Source organism: Rhamphochromis longiceps, linkage group LG11, assembly GCF_057381845.1.
Source record: "Rhamphochromis longiceps isolate RC_006_pf linkage group LG11, R_longiceps_female_GT1.1, whole genome shotgun sequence".
In the NCBI taxonomy this organism is placed as follows: Eukaryota; Metazoa; Chordata; class Actinopteri; order Cichliformes; family Cichlidae; genus Rhamphochromis; species Rhamphochromis longiceps.
In genome coordinates, this window is record NC_140567.1 from 21,870,441 (window position 1) to 21,891,367 (window position 20,927).

At 41.6% G+C, this 20,927-nt stretch overlaps 2 protein-coding genes across 3 annotated transcripts; one reads left to right on the forward strand and one right to left on the reverse strand.

Moving 5' to 3' along the window:
- Nucleotides 1-1,288: 1,288 nt before the first annotated feature.
- On the reverse strand, nucleotides 1,289-7,572 carry alg2 (ALG2 alpha-1,3/1,6-mannosyltransferase). Of its 2 annotated transcripts, none has more exons than XM_085422854.1 (5): nucleotides 7,440-7,572; nucleotides 6,575-6,746; nucleotides 6,345-6,482; nucleotides 5,570-5,737; nucleotides 1,289-3,029 (listed from the first exon to the last, which is right to left on the reverse strand). In XM_085422854.1, exons 2-5 carry the CDS (start codon nucleotides 6,743-6,745, stop codon nucleotides 2,289-2,291), a joined length of 1,218 nt encoding a protein of 405 aa, XP_085278980.1. In that variant the 5' UTR covers nucleotide 6,746; nucleotides 7,440-7,572; the 3' UTR covers nucleotides 1,289-2,288. The 2 variants fall into 2 exon arrangements, with proteins under 2 accessions (XP_085278980.1, XP_085278982.1); XM_085422856.1 differs by having other exon boundaries at nucleotides 7,422-7,444.
- Nucleotides 7,573-7,824: 252 nt separating this feature from the next.
- sec61b (SEC61 translocon subunit beta) lies at nucleotides 7,825-10,884 on the forward strand. Its single transcript, XM_085422857.1, has 4 exons — nucleotides 7,825-7,971; nucleotides 8,437-8,534; nucleotides 9,418-9,522; nucleotides 10,332-10,884. Exons 1-4 carry the CDS (start codon nucleotides 7,969-7,971, stop codon nucleotides 10,417-10,419), a joined length of 294 nt encoding a protein of 97 aa, XP_085278983.1. The 5' UTR covers nucleotides 7,825-7,968; the 3' UTR covers nucleotides 10,420-10,884.
- The last annotated feature ends 10,043 nt before the right edge of the window (nucleotides 10,885-20,927 follow it).

Here is a 20,927-nt window from a genome sequence, read left to right on the forward strand (position 1 = left end):
GTGTTTATATGGGAGAAGGCCAAGTTTTCCATTTTGGGTGTGGAAGTAAGAAATGTTTTCCCTGCTACACACTGCAGTTGAGCTGGCTGTTGTATTAGCTCAAAATGCAGTACGTTTATTTAAACTCCTCTTCTTTTTTTTCTCCCCTTCAAGATGAAAATGTGACGCAGAAAGCATGCCGCAGCTTCCTCCAGATGATGATTCCAAAGTTGAGCAACGACAGCATTGTGAAGAAGACCAGAATTCGCACGCATTACTGAGATCAAAGTGCCTCAAGAAACCCAAATCAGGGTTGTCAACAACTACAAACACCGAGACAATAAGCTGTCACTGTCAGAGTTTCCTGCACCAGGAGTTGAAATATGACCTGGTGAATTTCAACAGTGAGCATTTTGCCACTTTTGTTCAATACAGCTACGCTGTGTTCAACTAGGTGGGTGAGAAGATACAGTAGAGTAGCATTAAATCAGTTGGTTTGGGTTGTTGATAAGCAGTGATTAGTTGACTTATTTTATACTCAAAGATGAAGTAATGAAGTGGCTCCATGATGTAGTGGTTCACACAATCATCTAACAAGTGAGGGATCGCCCATTACTGACCTGTTGCACCCATCGGCGTGTGTGGCAACATAGTGTGATTTTCATTCGTGCACAAAGATTTGGGGTAAAATAATGCACTGTTTATTTGCAGTTTATGCACCAGAATCTGTGCGATAAACGACATTTTTCTGACATATTTTGGAGAGATTTTTGCAGTGAAGTTCAGATGACAAGCATCAGAAATATTGAAAAGTCTTCATAGCGTCATTGTTTAGCTGTTTTTTGCTGAGTTGGGACTCTCGGTGTCTGGCTGATTTTTCGCCATGTTCATGGTTTCTGAATCACTATCTGGTTTTAAAACACCAAGATGGTGAAAAGTCTCAGCTTGAGGTTTCAGACCAGATGTTCATTAATCAAAGGGTGATGTCCATTTCTAAAGTTCAGAAGTATTTTCTAGAAAATTGATATTTTGCCATTTTTGGATAAGAGAATACATTTCATATGTGGTAATGTTACCTTGTGTTCTAAAATATAGTGGACTGCATTTTATTTTCGAGGAATATTAATGGTCAAATGATCTGGAAAATAACCTTTAGTTGTACACCTGATTGACTGATCAAATGATCTAGTCTTTTCAGATCTCATTTAAGAAGAAGAATCAAGCCCACCAGGATACAACTCAGATTCTGGAAATGATAATGCAGCAACGGGTGCATTATCATTTCTTTTCCTAATGAGCAAAATGAAACTCCTCTGCTGCTACTTTGTCTGAGAATGCTTTATTTAATAACTTGAGGCACAATCAGATTTATCCATGGCTTTAAGAATGCTTCTGTGCCTCCATGCTCACCCACAAAATCCTTAGTGAACTCTATTAAAGGCCAAAAACTTACCAACAAAGCAAGCTCCATAAGACTCAGCAAACTATGTGTCCTCTTGTTTATTAAGACTTCAGGAATGTCAATAAGAGCATTTCTATACAGTAGGAAGGCTGTAGAGGGCAGCGCACAGACACAATGACCTCCCGCTATTCTCCTCGTTGATAATGACCCAGACACAGGCACAGGCACACTGCCCATCAGCCAGACCTCTAATAAAGCCAAACACTCTCTATCATCTACTAATAACCTCCATGCAGCAGTAAGAGTCATGGACAGGCCGGCGTCTTCTGAATACACGCCGGGGAACAAAGCTCCGAGCTGAAGTAGTGGAACGCATCCTGCTTATCGATCGGCGACTGTGCGCTGCCTGATGGCACACGGTGATAACGACATTCTTGTTCTTCATCCCCAAAACACACAAAGACAAAGAGTGCTGTAGAAAAGAAAACAACAGACAGACACACACACTCAGACACAGTGCAAAACATTTCACTCTAACAATCAATCCTTTGGGTAGACTCATTTGGAGGCTCTTGGTTGCCACGCTGCTTCACATCCTCAACTTCACACACAAGAACACACTTGCAAGGTTGGTATTTTTGTAAAGATAGGATTGGAAAACTCGTTAGTCTTTTCTTAATTGGTATAGAAATTCCGTCCTTTTTTCCCCCTCACAGCAACCTCTCCAGGGGAATACTGATTAATAGTCCTCCAAGTCCTCATGATACTTCCCTCACCTCCTTGCACATATACACATACATCCTCGCTCCTACTCTCTGTAGTGCCGAGCCATCCATACTCAGCTTCACTGTTCAGCAGACGATCATTTCTTCACAAGTTTTCTCCTGTCTTTCCTCCAGCTTTCACATCACTGGCTCAGCCTGACAATGTATCCATACAGCTGGTCTGAGAAGGCTTGAAGAGAAAACTTATCTTCTACCCTCCTCCTCCCAGCTTGTCCCATGTCCCTGCGGAGGTGTGGCTCCCTGACGAGCCTCTCCATGGCCTTAGAGAAGGCCTCGGCCGTGGGCTCGCACAGGAAGCCCGTCTCCCCGTCTGCCACGCTCTCCAGGGGGCCCCCAGAGTTCACAGCGATAACGGGACAGCAACAGTACATGGCCTCCACAGGAACTATCCCAAAATGCTCTCTGCTAGGGGTGTAGAGGACGGCGGTGCTGCCCTGCAGCAGTGCCACCTTCAGCGAATCTGAGGGGGAGCGGAGGAAAGTAACACAGTCCTCCAAGTGGAGCTGCGCTGCTAGCTCTTTCAGTTCAGTGTAGTGCTGAACATTCTCAGTGACGCGATCATCGTAGCCTCCTGCCACCACCAGGTGAATGCCTGGTCTCTGGCCAGGAGGAAGGCTGCTCCTCAGGGTTGCCAAAGCCGCCAGAGCCAGGCCTAAATTCTTCTTCCTTTCGTATCGGTTCAGAGAGAGAAACAGACAGGTAGTTCCCTCGGGGAGCAGTCCTTCCAGGCTCTGTGCTTCAGTGGTTGCCTCGTCAAAGGTACGCGTGTTGAGGGAGGGATAGAGGACATCTGTCTGGACTCCGCTCAGGCTGCAGAAAGTCTCCCTGAAGATGCCTGCGGTGAACTGGCTGTTTACCAGAATCTAAAAGAAAGCGTAAAGAGATTTGTTCACAAAGATCTCACATAAATCAGAGGTATTTTAATTCCCTATAACATGAACAGCAGCATAAGGCCTTTGATCACCAAAAAGTACAATCAACATGTCATCATATTTCTCTCAGGGGCCTGAGCTCTGACACCAGCTTACATGTGGAGATCAAATCCTTTCGCACCGGTGAATAGCTAAAGAGCTAAAGCAGTTGCGAGGAGAGAGAATTTACTTCTCTCAAACGTCTTTAGGCTGAAAAGCTAGGTGTGCTCTCACACTAGGTAATCTGTTCTGTACCCGATTAAATTGTATCTACAAAGTCCAGTTTCCTGGCCCATGAAAAGATGGGCTCATTGTAGTTGGACTACACAGTAAGTATTTAGTATAATTGCTTATTACACACAGGCACAGAGCGTCTTCAGGAACAGCTGATTGTGAAAGTCGGCAGAGTTACAGTGGGGCAAAAAAGTATTTAGTCAGCCACCGATTGTGCAAGTTCCCCCACTTAAAATGATGACAGAGGTCAGTAATTTGCACCAGAGGTACACTTCAACTGTGAGAGACAGAATGTGAAAAAAAAATCCATGAATTCACATGGTAGGATTTGTAAAGAATTTATCCGTAAATCAGGGTGGCAAATAAGTATTTGGTCACCTCAAACAAGGAAAATCTCTGGCTCTCACAGACCTGTAACGTCTTCTGTAAGAAGCTTTTCTGTCCCCCACTCGTTACCTGTATGAATGGCACCTGTTTGAACTCATCATCTGTATAAAAGACACCTGTCCACAGCCTCAAACAGTCAGACTCCAAACGCCGCCATGGCCAAGACCAAAGAGCTTTCGAAGGACACCAGGAAAAGTATTGTAGACCTGCACCAGACTGGGAAGAGTGAATCTACAATAGGCAAGCAGCTTGGTGTGAAGAAATCAACTGTGGGAGCAATCATCAGAAAATGGAAGCCATACAAGACCACTGATAATCTCCCACGATCTGGGGCTCCACGCAAGATCTCATCCCGTGGGGTCAAAATGATCATGAGAACGGTGAGCAAAGATCCCAGAACCACACGGGGGGACCTGGTGAATGACCTGCAGAGAGCTGGGACCAAAGTAACAAAGGTCACCATCAGTAACACACTACAACGGCAGGGAATCAAATCCCGCAGTGCCAGACGTGTTCCGCTGCTGAAGCCAGTGCATGTCCAGGCCCGTCTGAAGTTTGCCAGAGAGCACATGGATGATACAGCAGAGGATTGGGAGAATGTCATGTGGGCAGATGAAACCAAAGTAGAACTTTTTGGTATAAACTCAACTCGTCGTGTTTGGAGGAAGAAGAATACTGAGTTGCATCCCAAGAACACCATACCTACTGTGAAGCATGGGGGTGGAAACGTCATGCTATGGGGCTGTTTTTCTGCCAAGGGGACAGGACGACTGATCCGCGTTAAGGACAGAATGAATGGGGCCATGTATCGTGAGATTTTGAGCCAAAACCTCCTTCCATCAGTGAGAACTTTGAAGATGAAACGAGGCTGGGTCTTCCAACATGACAATGATCCAAAACACACCGCCCGGGCAACAAAGGAGTGGCTCCGTAAGAAGCATTTGAAAGTCCTGGAGTGGCCTAGCCAGTCTCCAGACCTCAACCCCATAGAAAATCTGTGGCGGGAGTTGAAAGTCCGTGTTGCTCGGCGACAGCCCCAAAACATCACTGCTCTCGAGAAGATCTGCATGGAGGAATGGGCCAAAATACCAGCTACTGTGTGTGCAAACCTGGTAAAGACCTATAGTAAACGTTTGACCTCTGTTATTGCCAACAAAGGTTATGTTACAAAGTATTGAGTTGTATTTTTGTTATTGACCAAATACTTATTTGCCACCCTGATTTAGGAATAAATTCTTTACAAATCCTACCATGTGAATTCATGGATTTTTTTTTCACATTCTGTCTCTCACAGTTGACGTGTACCTCTGGTGCAAATTACTGACCTCTGTCATCATTTTAGGTGGGGGAACTTGCACAATCGGTGGCTGACTAAATACTTTTTTGCCCCACTGTAGTTATTGAAAAAAAAAAAACCCAATAAGGCAAGTGAGAGGATAGTGTCTCTGGACTTCCAAAAATCACCCCAAACAACCCACGAAAGCCATAAAATCATTCACTTAGTGCTCTGCAGGAATGCTTTTCAAGGTTGTACATCTACATGACAAAGTGTGAGAGAGAGAATCAAATTCAAAATGAGAGATTAATTTTCCACGGTGATTTAGCAAAACTCTTTTGACATAAAATGGTCAATCCCTTTATTCCATTAGTCTACAAATTAATTTTATTATTTTAATAATTTGTAATCAGATATGCACCGGATCAGCCTTTGGTAGGCCCACAGACTCTGATTGAAAAGTGTGCTGGGGTTTTTTGAACTTCTTTCATTGGTTCACTGATTGGTTAACATTCCTTACTATTTTTATTATACAAATGAAATAAAACAGTCAGTCCTGTAATCTGACCATATTGCTGTGTGTGATGTTACGCACCATATCAGCCATGCCTGTGGTTCGTTCCTCCAGCCAGTCGATGGGAGTACGGTAAAGCTTCTTCAGGGCCGACTTCCTCTGAGTCAGCAGCTGGTCTGGGAAGTGACAGTAGAACAGAACCTTCTTCCTGCGGCGACCCAGTCGTAACACTGGGATACACACCGACACCTGGGGTCAAAGGGAACAACGATAAGATCAAAATACAGAAAATGTGACATGTGCCCATTTAACAGAAGTGCAAGTCATAAAACGGCTGATTGTTTTTAAATGGTATTGTAGTGTTTAAAACACTGCACAAGGATCAATCAATATAAAATTCACCAAATCTGGAAAACAAATCCCACTGGACCCACTTGGAACCAGCAGGTTTTTAATTCCAACTGTAGCTTATTTAATGAAGCCATGTGTTTTATCAAGACAGAGCTTAAATATATTCTGCCAGCCCTCAAAGTTTCCACCCCATTTTAACAGTAAAATGTGCGGATTCATAAATATCCTAAAGCTAATGTACCAAATGTTTAAAAATAAATAAATAAATCTGCTCCTTCGTCTTGAGATGCTCAACTGGGAAGCACCCACTCACTGTTTTTCATTGAAAAAACAGCTAAGTGACAGAGAAGTTACAGTAAGTTATGAGACACAGTTTTCTCAGAAGAACTGAAAAAATATATGACAGTCATTCATGCTGCCTTTGCCTCCAAACGGGGTTTTAAAAAGCCTTTTTATATCCTCTCTCTTAAAAGGTTTCTGGCACTTATTGTGCAATACAATTCACCTGATCACAGAAGATGACATCATATTCCACACCGCTAAGGAAGACCAGGTAGAGGGCCACATAGATCATCCTCAGGTAGGCGCACAGGGCATGCAGGTAGCCAAACACACTGGTGGGTAGCCAGTCACCCACACACACCTATTAGAACAATAATAACAGGAGCAGTGACAAAATGTTTGTGTTTACCAGTGATATAATTTTCTTTAGTAGCATAGTGCACTCTAACACACCACAGGAAGTTCCTCATCGAGGGTCTCAGAGAAGCAATGTGTTGGGTCATAATGGGCCGTCCAGATCTGAACGCTACATCCCTGAGACTTCAGAGCAACGGCAGCATCAACCACCAGCCGCTCCGCTCCCCCAATACCAAGGTCAGGATGGAGGAAAACTACCCGTGCCATCCTATAGACAAGAAGGAATACAGTTAAAACTGAGATGAATAAGGGCAAATAGCTAATTTTCCCAAATCAGAAGTACAAAGTTTAGATGAGCAGCTTTAAGGTTAAAAAGAAGTCAGTGTTAACCTCGGGCACAGATTAAAGACAGATTAAAGAAAAAATACATTTTCTGTGGCATTCAAACAATCCAAAACTTGATGCTGATGAAAACAACAAACAGTTTTCTCCAGCAAAAGGTACCCGGGATTCATGCATCTAATCTTTGAAAGATTTCAGGCCTGCATTGTTGCCAACTTGAAGAATCTGTCCTTGTGGTTTGTACCATCACTTAATTTATAACTTTTATCCCTGAAGGTACTTCAGAACGGTTGACAGCAAGGAAATACACCCACAGCTGCTGGCAACCACCCTGTCTGACTGTCACAGCCTCCGTCACCTATTTGAGGACAAACAGCTAGTTCACAATATAGCAGAGAGAAAAAGTCGAGCTAATAACAGGTTATTCCTGATTCAGATACCTTTTTTTTTTTGCTTTAGATGACAGTTAGTACGATTATAAGCCGTTTTAGACGTTTGTTCAGTTATTATTATAATGTGTTATCCGTCAACCGCGGAATTAGTAACGAAACACAACCACATCTTTAGGTAAAATAATTTAGGCTCGGGTCTCCGCACTAACCTGTCCAAATGTACCAACCTGTGATTATGCCCGTTCAGCTGTCTGTAATACCGATCAACAGTCCGACAAAGTTACCGTTTAGACGCCATCTTGGCTCAAATCAAACGTTACGACTAGACTCACCCCGTTTCGTGCTTGAGCCACAATGGCTAGCGTTTCCTCCGACGTGACAGACACGTCTCTTTCAGAACCGAGGGTAATCAATTATTTGCCTTTGATTTAATGTACATATTTATAAACGAATTCAAAACATTAGAAATAAATATTTTTATAATTATTACTTAATAACTCAAAAATGCATAAACACTTGAAATGATGTTCTGTTGAGTGTGTTTTTTGTACTAAATGCGGTCAGTTACTCAGGCTTCTATCTGGTCGCCTACTTTGGTCTTGTGTTTTGCAGTCGTGTCCTTTTTAGACAAGCGTCAGCTTTGTGGGCTCTCTTCTCAAGTTTTTCACACACTGACTGTGTGCCGCTCCTCCGACGTGGACATCAGCTTGAAGAGCTCCAAAGCGTTTTAGCTCGCATCTGGACAAATAAAACAAAATGGTAAGCTCCTCAGATCTGACTGGAACGGCTATTACTGGTCACGCTAGCCTTGTCCACCGCATTCATTCAGCACTCAGCTGTTAGCTAGTATGCTAACGTTAGCTCATCAATTGTAGATGTGGCTCTTTTAACTACGAATTAAAGGATCTCAAGACAAAGTTTCAGGCTATTGTAGTACTTAATTAAGTAAATGTTAAATATATGTGACTGCTTTAGAAGGAGATTTGGTACTTGATGCTTGATAGTAACCGTATAAGTACCCATTCAGAGTCTTTGTAATCTGATATAGACGTAATATACACTTTAAAGCCAAATATAAGTTATTTATACACGAAGCATTTATTGAATCTCATGACAGAGTGCTGTAGGTTAGTTTTAGGTGTGAAAATGTAACAGATATGAAGGTTTGTGATTGAATGCGCTGTAACGTTGTCGTATATTTTAAACGTGCTGGTTATTTTCTAGCCTGGACCAGCAGCAAGTGCCACCAATGTTGGAGCCTCTAGCAGATCCCCCAGCAAGACAGTGGCTCCCCGTGCAGCAGGCTCCACAGTCAGACAGAGGTATGCATACACACACTTTATGTCATCAGCATTTTAAGCTGATGACAAAAGGGCACAGAGGGTGTCCTGAGGAATTGATAGATAATGCAGCCTTCATTGTCTCTACACCCAGTTTAACACCAGATTTTCTTTCTTCCACCATCCAGTGAGAGAATATCTTTTGTAAGAAAGATAACTGTGCTGCACAAACACCTTACAAAGCTTGCAATTACCCCCCCCCCCCCCACACACACACACACACACACACACTCACTCACTCAGTAGTGACCCATCTATTAATGTCGTCATCCTGTGAATAGGTGTTGATAATTTGTGCGCGTGTCTGTGTGCACGTGTGTGTCCACGTGTGTGTACGTGCGTGCTCCTTCCCATAGATTAGAGCAGATAGATGTTATGCTGTTGGCTTAATCAGTGTGTAATCAGAGACTCACTGCTTCCTCTCAGTCTCATTATTACCCATTACTACCACCATCTTCATTACCTCATTAACCTCTGTTTAATCTCATCCAAAGAATGACGGAGCAATGACTCAGAGTGCTCTTTCATCAACAGCTGCTGTAGCTGAAATTAAATTCATAATAAGCCGTAGTGTATAATAGATCGCACTGTTGTTTTTGATTTTTTTTTCCCCCCCTCTTCTGGTGATTTATATATGGCAGCCTAAAAGAAGGTTTTGATTTGGTTTATACAGTTGAATAAAGTTAAAGTCTGATGAACTTTGCCAACAGTATGATTGACAGAAATTGTGTTGTGCTTGTTTTTTAAAATCTAGTTTCTTTTCCATTCTGGAAAAGTGTTGTAATGTGATGACATTTTTTAATTTTTTTAAGAAATAGCTGATTATTGGTAGAATAAAAAATCGTTTTGCATCTGTGTTGCACAGGAAAGCTACCAGCAGTGGTACACGCAGCGGTGGCAGGACCACGGGATCTGCTGGCACAGGCGGCATGTGGCGCTTCTACACTGAAGACTCACCGGGACTCAAAGTGTAAGTATAGTTTATAAAAGTTTTATAGCCACAAACCAATCCAGCGTTTGACATTTTGACTTTCGTACACTCGCAACTCCAAAACTAATCCTCAGGATTTCCGACACTCGCCATGTTTAATGGTGGGAAATTGGCCAGACGTGACTCAGCAGTAAAGCAGTTGATGTATTCAGCCTAATAAGAGTGTGAGTGTATATACACACGTAATTATGTGAGTAAAGTACACATTTAGAAAACTCTCAAACTTATATTCTGCTCCATCCTCAATGCCCAACCCCCTCCAACAGCAGAGGAGGCATCCTGCCTCCTGGCCATAGCCAGTCATTGGTTGATCAATGGTGCTGTGGTGGTTATTGAGTGCGTCTCTCCAGCAGTCGAAGGAGGGCACGCTCGCCGTATACAGTGCTGTATATCAAGTGCATGTTTGTTCCTGTGTTAGACGCCGGCCTCAAAGCTTCATTAAAGGATCCACTCTGAAAGGTCAACTCAATTACAGCCTTCTGACAGAGGGGGGAGGAAAGGGAGGGCCGATGAGGAGAGGGAGGGCTGATGAGGAGAGGGTTGGCATGGCAATGCTTCTACTTAGCCATGCGCTCCTCCACCCCCACCCCCCACTCAGAGCCTCCTTCAGAGATGAGAGCCCCTTCCTTGTTTCTAAAACTCATCAATAAAATCAGCCTCTCCGCTAAGACTCGCACTCTGGTTAGGGTTACAGCAAAGTGTGTGTGTGTGTGTGTGTGTGTGTGTGTGTGTGTGTGTGTGAGTGAGAGAATCTGGTTATTAATCATCATCTCATTGTTGTGTGACAGCGGTCCGGTGCCCGTGCTGGTGATGAGCCTGCTTTTCATCGCGTCAGTCTTCATGCTTCACATCTGGGGGAAGTACACCCGCTCTTAAGCAACCCTGGCCGAATGACCTTTGACCCTGCGCCTCAGTTTCTTAACTCTTTGGACCTGGACCAAACAACAAATGAACCACCGTACCCTCCCCACCTCCTTTTCTCTGCTGTCACTACAAACACACAAATTGGATTTTTCTGTACACGATCTTCATCTGCGTCTGACTCTGGTGACCACCTTGTTGCTCCTTCCCATCACTGTGTGCATGTGTCACACATGATGGGGTGAATGGAGAGAAGCGGTGTCGCTGTCCCTTTCAAGCAGCAGGAGTAGCCTGTGTTCACTCCAATGCTGTATGAATTAAGTGCAGTGCCCAAGGACATCGTTGTTTTCAGGCCCCCCACCAACATTTCTCCCCGTAGCCTGAATTACAATTTTTTTTTTTTTTTTTTGTTAACAGCATTTGTACAAAATGTGATTGTATTATTGTACAATTAAAAAAAAAAGAAGAAAAAAGTAAAAATTAATGTGTGTGTTTTTTAAATTTAACCTTACTTTGTTTGACTAAAAAAAAAAAATCTTTTGTTTTTCAAGTCATTTGAAGTTGAACGAGGCTTTTTGTACACTGAATGAGGGGACAAATATTCTCTGCCACGTTGTTAGTGACAAGTGAAGTTTTCTCACTTTTAACCTTCTGTATCCATTACCAGACTACTGAAAGCCGTGCGTTTTCACAAAAGGCATTTACTAGTGTTTGTTTCGACTAAAATTAAAGCCTTGATGGTGCTTTTAGATGGATAAAAACAAGGATATTAAAACAGAAATTGAAATGTTAAGTGTTAAGTTTCACTGTGATTGGCAGTCCACTAAACGCTTAAACAAATTCCAGCTACTTGTAATTTATCCGACTGAGGCTTTGGCTGTAATTCAATAATCCTATTTCATGTTCTTTTTGCTAAAAATTACATTTAAGCTCATCCTTTACTCAGTTTTAATTGCGTATGCTTGCTGTACATTTAGCAACTGCTTAACAATTAAGTTTGAGTCGATGAAAGTTGGCTTTTTAAGTTTGGGTCTTACACCCGACTGCCAAAAGGTTGTTTTTGGTTTTATTTGTACTGGCGGCATTAAATGTGTCATTCTGCAGACTATAAAATCTATAAATACAGGCAGTCACTGTGTAAACAGTGGCAGAAATGCCACAAAGCAAACCTTTGAAATCATTTCAGAAATTAAATATGCTTGCATTCCTTCCTTCTGCCTGAATGTCTCTTTACATTTCGGGGCAATTGTCTTTGTGAATAAAGCTCATATAGAAACCAGAGAAAATGTAATTACAAAAAACACAGCTTGCAATAACTTTTAATGTTGACCAAACCACTAATACGAATATGTACATCTACATGATCACTAGATCCAAAATCTGTCCTAATTGCCCCTCCTGTGAATTTTGCCCAGGTGTGTTATTTTCTTCTCCTGAAGGGGGCGCTGCAGACTACTTTCTGAGCGCCACTGGCTCAGTAGGTACGAACTCACAAAGTTGTTCTCGCTCAGGGACAAGCACATTTTATGCCTAAGTAGTGATTTATTTAGCCCGGGCGAAACATTTTTAATGATATATATTTCTATATGTTCTTCTACAGCTACAGCTATACTTTATCATGTTGAGTAGATTTATATTGAAAGAAGTAGATGAGATAAATAGCTGGAGACACCAGTTTAAACCATGTGGATCATTAAAAAGTGTATTTTCTCTGGTTTCACTGATGCTGAGAGACCATTACTGACAGCTGCAGGCTGGATGTTTTTGTACTGTAGAAGAAGTTTTGGTCCTACGTGCATCAGGAGGTTTATCTGCGTTGAATATGTAACCACCAGCTGGCATGGCCTTGTGTGTGTGTGAGTCTGTGTGTGTGTGTGTTAAACCTAGCATTCGTGTCCTTTTCATTAATTCATTCTGTTGCTATGGCTTTATTTTCCATAAGGCTTCCAGTTCTCGTGGCAAACTCAGGCACTATTGCCACATCACTCTCCCTGTCCTACACACACACAAACACACACACGCACACTGAAAAATACACTCACAGACTCCACGGCCCAATTCACGGTGGCACAACACGGCAGTGAGCCAGAATAATTCAACATAATAATTAAATATGGAGGAGCCATGGTAAAGCTGTCCCTCAGGGTTCAGGAGTCAAACGGGCCCGAGCAGCAGTGTGTGTGAGCGCTGTGACCTGTAGTTTCAAACTCCTCCTGACACCATCCAAACACGTCAGCTCAGCATTTCACTCAGGGAGGAGAAGGAGGTAGCTTTTATCTGCTCATTGCTACTGCTAGAAAGGTCACTGCATGGTTCACATAGATCTGTAACCTTTGTATGTAAGGGCTAGTTTGTATACTGACAAATGAAACTGAATCTGTATTAAAGAAGAAACGCCATTAAAAAAAAGGCACATGAGCATCCAAGTGCATCATAGGTCTCAAATTACCCGCAAAGAGTCCTGAAGGGACATTTATTAAACGGTAGCCTATTTCCGATTTATGTATTCCCACTGCATATCAGATTATCTGATACAAGATGTATGGTTCACATTCATTTCCACTACATCAAAGTTGTAATTACGTGTATCTGCATGCTTGTTAAGTTACAGTCAAAGCCTTTATTTCCTGAACATGCACATGTGAAACGTGGTCTGTCTTGTGGAAAGAGGAGAAGGAAAGAAACGAAAAGAAGCTTTCTTCAGAGTGCTTCCTCCCTGTCTCTTTTTCACCAAAAACCCATTTCCTGTGAGAAAAAAACAAAACAAACCCACACACACATGCGTTCACAGGGGATGGTCCCTTACACTGAGAGAGGTGAGAGAGGTGAGCACATGTAGATACGCACACTTGAGGAAACCTGTAAATAGGTCACATGTGTTTTCTGTTCTACATGACACATGCAGCTCGGGGCTTTGGCATGGAGGTGAAAGAAACAGTCTCTGAGCCCGTGTCGCTCTCCCGCTCGTCCATCGCACACATGCTCGTGCCCAGAGGTGTCCCACCGCGCAGGCAAACACAGATTTGGGGATTTCAGGTGCAGCTGAAGGCTTGTGATTGAAATTTGTCCTTCCTCTATAAGACTAAAAAATATTCTTTACACGAGAGTAAAACTTTCAGCACATTTACATTTTTCCAGATTTTATTGAAAATCATGCAGGGTAATTGTATAGTCAGGGCAAATAAAAAAAAAAAAACAGAACTGCTTTGTTTAGCAAAAATGTAAGAAACCGCCTTTTTCAGGCACAACAGCTCACAAGTTCTTCTACTTGACTTTTATTTTGCTTCCAGCCTTCAGTCCAGTCTACACTGAGGTAGCTGCATGGAGTGGAGTTCTTGCTTCTGTTTTTTGGGGGGTCTTCGTCTTGCAGTATAATGAACGCCTGGCTAATTAGATTGTGTCACTGAAAAATACTGGAGAAGATCTGTCGAGAGTGAAGTGAAGGCCGCCGGAATGACGTGGACCCAGCTGAAGAGAAGCTTCTATGTTTAACAGTTGGTGTCACAACAGAAGAAGGACCATTTTTAACCTCTTCAATAGTATTTATTAGTCTATTAACACACGCACACACACACACACACACACACACACACACACACACACACACACACACACACACACACACACACACACACACACACACACACACACACACACAGTCTATTATTCCAGTCTCCATTAACACACTATTTGGTGCCCAGGCAACCATATTTTGTTTGTTTTTTAACACTTTTTTTTATTGACACAAAAATTGCAAAACTTGCAGCACAAAGTCTTTTGTTCACAGCTGAAAAAGAGTGAAACCAAGATTTGCTTGCTTTGAAAACTGCTGAGCTTGAAGCTGTCGTCCTGACAGCCACCTATCACGTGATCGACTGTCTCTTGAAACTTGTCTTCTAATTCTGTAGTGGTTTCGGATTGACTGGAAAGCCTTCAGTCGAAGTTTCCTCCAATTCCTTTTCGATTGTAGTCACCTGGCTTTCTTTGTATTTGATTCTAAAGGAAAATGCTTAACTTTCAGTGGTTCTAACGATCTGACCATATGCATTTCTCTGCAAAAATCAAGACTCATTTGAGCTTGCATCGTTTTTTAAATCTTCTGTCGTCCCATTTTGGTGAGCTCGTGTGAATTCTGTTTGTAGCTGATGCTTCAAGATTCAACGTGTTGTGCGTTAAGAGATGATCTTCTACACAGCTTGGTTGTAATTAGTGGTTATTTGAGTTACTGTTACTGTCAACTCCAACCAGTCTGACCTCTGACATCAACAAGGCGCTGAGAACTGACGCTTATTGGAATTTTCTCTTTTTCGGACCATTCTCTGCAACAGGGTCAGAGATGGCTGTGTGAGAAAGTAGATCCAGAAGATAAGCAGTTTCTGAAATACAGTTTGAACTTAAGCAGGTCATCTCGGCTATGTCTACATGCCTAAATGCTTAGTTTTGCCACCATGTGATTGGCTGATTAGATTTTTGCATTCACAAGGGGTTGAACAGTTGTATCTAAAAAGTGGCTGGTGAGTGTACTCATGCTACAGACAGAATCACTTAAAATGCTAGGATATAAGGATATAAGTTACAGTCTATTCTAACAGTGCTTTGACAGACAGTCTGAAGAAATCAATAACGTTCAGGACACATGTATTAGCTTCCAGATTGTAATTTTTGTCCACTGTTTATTAATATAACTCAGAAATCTGCATTGTTCTTTAGCTTTTGGTGATCTAAACTCTGTTTATAACCTCTTGAACCACTTCGGGTCATTCACTTCACTTTAACTGTTGAAATTTCAATAAAACTGGGGGTGTTCGGAAACTTTTGACCAGCCGTGCATGTCAGGTATGAACATGTGTGTGCATGTGCGTACTTTTTGAGCAGATCACATGGTTGATAAAGCGTGCAATGGCTGGACGGGCGGATAGAATCGATCCAGACTTTTTGACCAAGTGAATCCTGAAGGATGTCCCAAAAAACTGAGGACTGGAAGAGGTTATACTGGGACACCTGTGACAGGTAATGGCAAATGTCTGAAAACTGCTCACAAGCCAGTGGGCAAGCTCACTTTTAGGTGTATTGTTTTAAGTAAAGGTGATATCCCATTTTGCCCATTATTATCGTTATTATTTCTATTTGTATGTTTTACTGACTTTCCATACTGTTTCTGAATTTAAAAAAAAAGAATAAAGGAATAATAAAAATAATATAAGATAGTACAGAAATGAGAAAAACCTGTCATTTTATATAATCTGCATTTTTATGAATGAGATTGCCTCATAATATTAACTATTCATACATACTATAACTTGTGACCTTTAGAGTTTGTGCCAGTTTAATATCTTATTGACTTCATCATTAATTTCACTTATGCTCTTTACCATTATGTGCGCTACTTTTATGATACTTTTTTTGTTATTATCCACTTTAAAGCACACTTTGTAGACCTAAATCTTTACACCAGTGCCTGGAAATTCTTCCACAATAAAGCATTTTTACTCATAGCAAATGCGTGCAGCTGCTGTGATCATAAGACCGGTGACTAGTGTAGCAGTCAATTGGACAAACAGTTTGTTAATGGCCAGTGATCAGTAGCACAGTCTGATCTGCTGAAAGGTGAAAACTTGTTCGCTGTAAAATAATCTGACTCCATATTCTACCATCCACGGCTCAGGGCTGATGTCACGCAGCTGTATATGGGTCGGGTAGGTGGGTGGGGGGATTGAAGCTGAGAAACTGAGAATTTATGAATGTGTATATGTGAGCCAGCTGGACCCTCCCTGATCCTTCTGGACTTAGATCTACCTTCAGAGAAATAGGAGCGCTAGGGTGAAAGCCAACACTTAGTCAGGATCAATCAGTACCTCATCTCTCTCTCTCTCTAACCCTCGTGACACACACTCACCTCGTGCTCAATGCATGAAATGTGAAAGACATAATAACTCATATCAGATTTGATTAAAACTTACTTAACCAGTGCTGTATGTGTAGGAATAAAAGCAATATGTATATATAACTATTTAAAGTCAGAAGTGATTTTTATTTGGTTCTAATTATTGTGATAATTTTTGATGATTTGCATAGAGGAGTAAGACATCTCACTGCATTCTGCAACATTAAATAAACGATATTCGATACTGTTCGATATTAGTCACGAATCTGCTTCTAAAGCACTTCTTTCCCCCTCAATTTAGAAATAGCTATGTTTTAAGATTAAAAGAAACGGTCTACTCAACTTGCTCTTCAGCACAGATAATATGAGACAAAAGTATATGTACGTTAAAAAAAACTTTACTTCTGTTCATTAAAAGCAAAATCGCAAAAACAAGATTTACCCACAGCGATCTATTCAGAGAAAATGTCCTGTTGCATGCTGGCCATTAAAAGTGGCATGATAAGGAATTGTGATGTATCAAATATATATGATCCAGGACAGAGAGGGCAACATCTGTGTAAAAGAAAGAAAATGTTAGCAAAAGGAGAAATATGAAATACGAGACAAGAACTTGTCTAAAAATAGAAACACAAGTCAAATAGAAAAAGGAAATTGAGATCTTCAACGATAAAACTCCAACCGTTGAGTTAAAAGCACAAGGGAAAGAAGACAAATATACCTGGAGTTAAAAGAAATAGAAGTAGAGCAGAAAGAAGCTGTGAAACAAAAAGAGATGAAGGAGCACAGGGTGCTGAAGAGAGATATGAATAACTACAGGAAGATGGAAACAAGTGGAGACAGTCGATGGTGGGAGAAAACCAAAAGAAATTTAACAGGTCTGTTGCGATTTAACAGGATGGAACAATGTGGAGGCTCAACTACACATATCAAGATCAGAGCTGAATAAAACTTTAAAGGAGCAGCAGGAAACCAAGCGCTGCTTTCTGATGAGAAGGCAGCAAGTGCAGGGCGAGGGATCAGCTGCCATACAGACAAAAAAAATGAAGCACAGGAAGACAGTGATTAATAAAACACCACTGCTCAGCACGCTGTACCGACATTTTATTATAGTCCTAGTGTTTTGCTTGTTTATGATTGCTGTAGTAGGCATGCGCACGGGGGTGGGGTGGGGGGTGGGGGGGGGGGAGACGACAGGGTATCCCGACACAGAGGAATTTTGGTCTCAGTGACCTTTTCACACACATCCCCATCAGCAGGATATGTCAGGCCAGATGATGCCCCGCGTGATTGCCACAAGCACGGAGAGCCAACTGGGCTGTGATGTCATAAATATGTGTAACCCTCCCCGCCCCGAAAGCCCCCACCTCATCTCACCTCATTCACTTAACACCCAGCAGTGGAGCAGATCAGACTGGACTCTAAGGGACACGGTGGATGAGGCTGGGCTAATTTAGGGAGGAGGGTGGGGTGACTGGGGGTGAAACCATTGTGCTGAGTGTCTCAGATGTCCGCCGTGTGCTTTATAATATTAAAGACACTTGGGCCGTGTGTGAAAGGGTGTGTGTAGTCATGTGTTTTGTAACTGTGTTGTTTATGTGCAGTGTATTTTTAGGTGACTGTATTTTCCACTCCTTGTGCAGCGCTCCAGAGCAGGGGAGAGGTGAGGAGGAGGGAGGGGAGGGGAAGCAAGGGGGACTGTACAGTAAATGAGGGGATCACCTGGTTCTTATATAACAATGTTCTTCAATAAAATATTTTAGGCCACACATAATTTAATTTATAGTTCATTTGTACTTCCGTGTCTTGATAATATGTATTTATTAGTATTTAGTGAATGTCTAACATGTTTGTGGATAAATTTGGGAATAAAGCTTCTCTCTCTCTCTCTCTCTCTCTATATATATATATATATATATATATATATATATATAGAGAGAGAGAGAGAGAGAGAGAGAGATATACATATAGATACATGTATAGATATAGATATATATCATCCTAAGCATACCTTGTAGATAATTTTGCCGCCTTCCCTTCTTTTATTGAGTCAAATATTACTGTGTGTTTTCATTTAAGCCCACAGTTGTGGCAAAAACTATTTACATACTTTTGTATATAGGAATATATATGTGGATCCAAGTCTGTGGCAATTTGTTAATTATTCATGACAGCATTCAGGATATCAGTTTCTTTCTTTCGCTGTCTGTCCCAAAACCATCAAGCTTGCAGACTGCAACCGTGTTGGTTTTGTGGTCTGTGATTTCATAAGCTTTCCACATGACGAGCACGAGAGCTGCTGCACTGATGAATGAAGAAAGCAGTCGCATACAATGAGAGCAGGCTTCAGTCACATCCGCTGGACAAACACTGAACATGACACTCGCACATAAGTAATGAATAACTTCACTCGCTGCCGACTCCAGCTATAAATTAGAGATGATTAAACATCATCTATCTCGGCCGCTGTGCTTACCATTCATCTAAATGCTTTCCTAAAGGGCTGTTTTAAAACACTGTCCGGTAGGTTTCTCTTAAATTAAACCTGCTATTAGAGAGGAAGCCGGCTGTAAACACAACACTGACATATCAGGCTACCGTATAAGGCTGTTACAAAACGGTCACCAGTTTACACATTCAGCAGATATGGAGCAGTGTTTGTGTTTTTACCACACAGTGGCCTCCAGGCCTGAAAAATGACGTGAAAAGGCCAAAAACTGCACTTCCGCTAATGACCACTTAAAGGCTTGTTTCCCAAATTAAATTACACACCATCAGGCAGAAATAAACACACCAATGGTCTAGTGCTAATAATTATCTTGGTCTCTATAATTATGTACAGGTATAATTCTAACTTCCCCCTTCATAAAAACTGCACATGGTTACATTTTTTATTCATCCCCTTCTTAGATTAATGTTTGAAGTTAGGATTAAGATGGGTGCGCTGAATAAGCACAGTGAATTTTAGCCGCTAGTTTTTTGATAACTGCGGTCACTCAACTAAATATACTGACTGTGTCTGTATGGCTTGTGCTTACTGAAGCATTTCTAATTCTGCTGATTTTTTTTGCAAATAACATGGCTCCTTTAAATTAGTTAATATAGGTTAGTGCACCTTTAAGAGTAAATTCAAAGTCATTAATTCTTTACCAACCATAAACACAAATTTTCTGGCATGCAAACATCATTGTGTAGCCCAAGCCTATTCAAATGGTGGCCCGCGGGCCAAATGCGGCCCAGAAGCAACCTGCGAGTGGCCCTGCCTGTGGTCCTGGCAGAAACACAGAGAAAACCCAAAAAATTAATTCATTAAATAATTTTTAAAAAATTAAAAATTCCTACAGCGTAGTGTAGACTGTGAATGCAATACTCCTAGTAGCCTAGCAATATTTAACCCGCAATGCACCGTGATGTAAACATATTAAACAATCATCGTAATATATGATGCAACAACAGCATGTCTTTCTCACTCCAAAAGCGCAAAATTGACAATGAAAACTGTCGGTTTAACCCTGCCTGGACTGACAAATACTTATTCATTTAATTAGTTTAATAATCTTACAACCGGAGTTGTACGACCATGGTGAGGGTCCTGTACAGCCCAAGAGAGAGCTGCAGCATCTTCCCTTCGTGTTTGCTTCTTGGCGAAGAAGAAAAGGCCTTTCACAGATTCTGAAACAGTGAAATACTGCATGCTGGCCGTGGTGGATGCGGTGAAAAGTGAGTGTGACATCTGCTATTAAAAACGTACCCCTGTAGGACAGTTCAAATATTCGTAGAATTGAAGTTCTGGCGTCAGACGAGTTTGAAATGCTGTTAGATGACCTGAAGAAAACTGATGTAATGTCTATAGCAGGAGATCACAGACAGAACTGATAATGCACAGTTATGCGTACATGTCCGTTTTTTGGATGGGAAATTGCTCGGCTTGCTACCGTTAGAGGGACACACAGCTGGCGAAATAATGTTTGAGAAGATTTAAGCTCTTTTTGAGGAAAATGGTCTGGATATGAAGCGTGTCTGTATACTTGTGACGGATGGGGCTCCATCCATGGCAGGAAAAGCCAGTGGTCAGCGAAATATTTATTTTAATTTGAAAGGGAATTATCAAAATGTTTTTTGTTATTATTATTATTATTATTTCAAATGTGCAAAAAATAGTTTAGTTATAGCTCCCTTTTTTTAAATGGACCTTTTGGTGTGCATTTGTGAGAGGTCACCACCAGATTTACAGGGGAAAAGGAATAAAAAAAATACTTGTTTTTCAATACAGTTGTGTGGGTTGGAAATTGATCATGATCTGCTGCTTACTGGCTTCATAAAAAAAAATATCTGGCCCAGATAAATTCCTCAGTTTGAAAATCTGGCCCAACTAACTTCGTAGTTGAATAGCCATGGTGTAGCCCCTTTATGCTTGAATCTCAGAATGAGTAATTTGCATTTTGTAGCTGTCACATTCATTCAGCTATGTACATCAGACAGGTTACTGCATGCTATCTGTGTATGCATGCAGCAGGTGAGGTGAACATTGGGCCATCCCAGGTTTTCAAAGAGCGGAAGTCCTTATGGAACAGAGACGTAGTGTGCATCACATTCTCATACACGGCATACCCCCAGAGTCAAATATAAACCAACATAT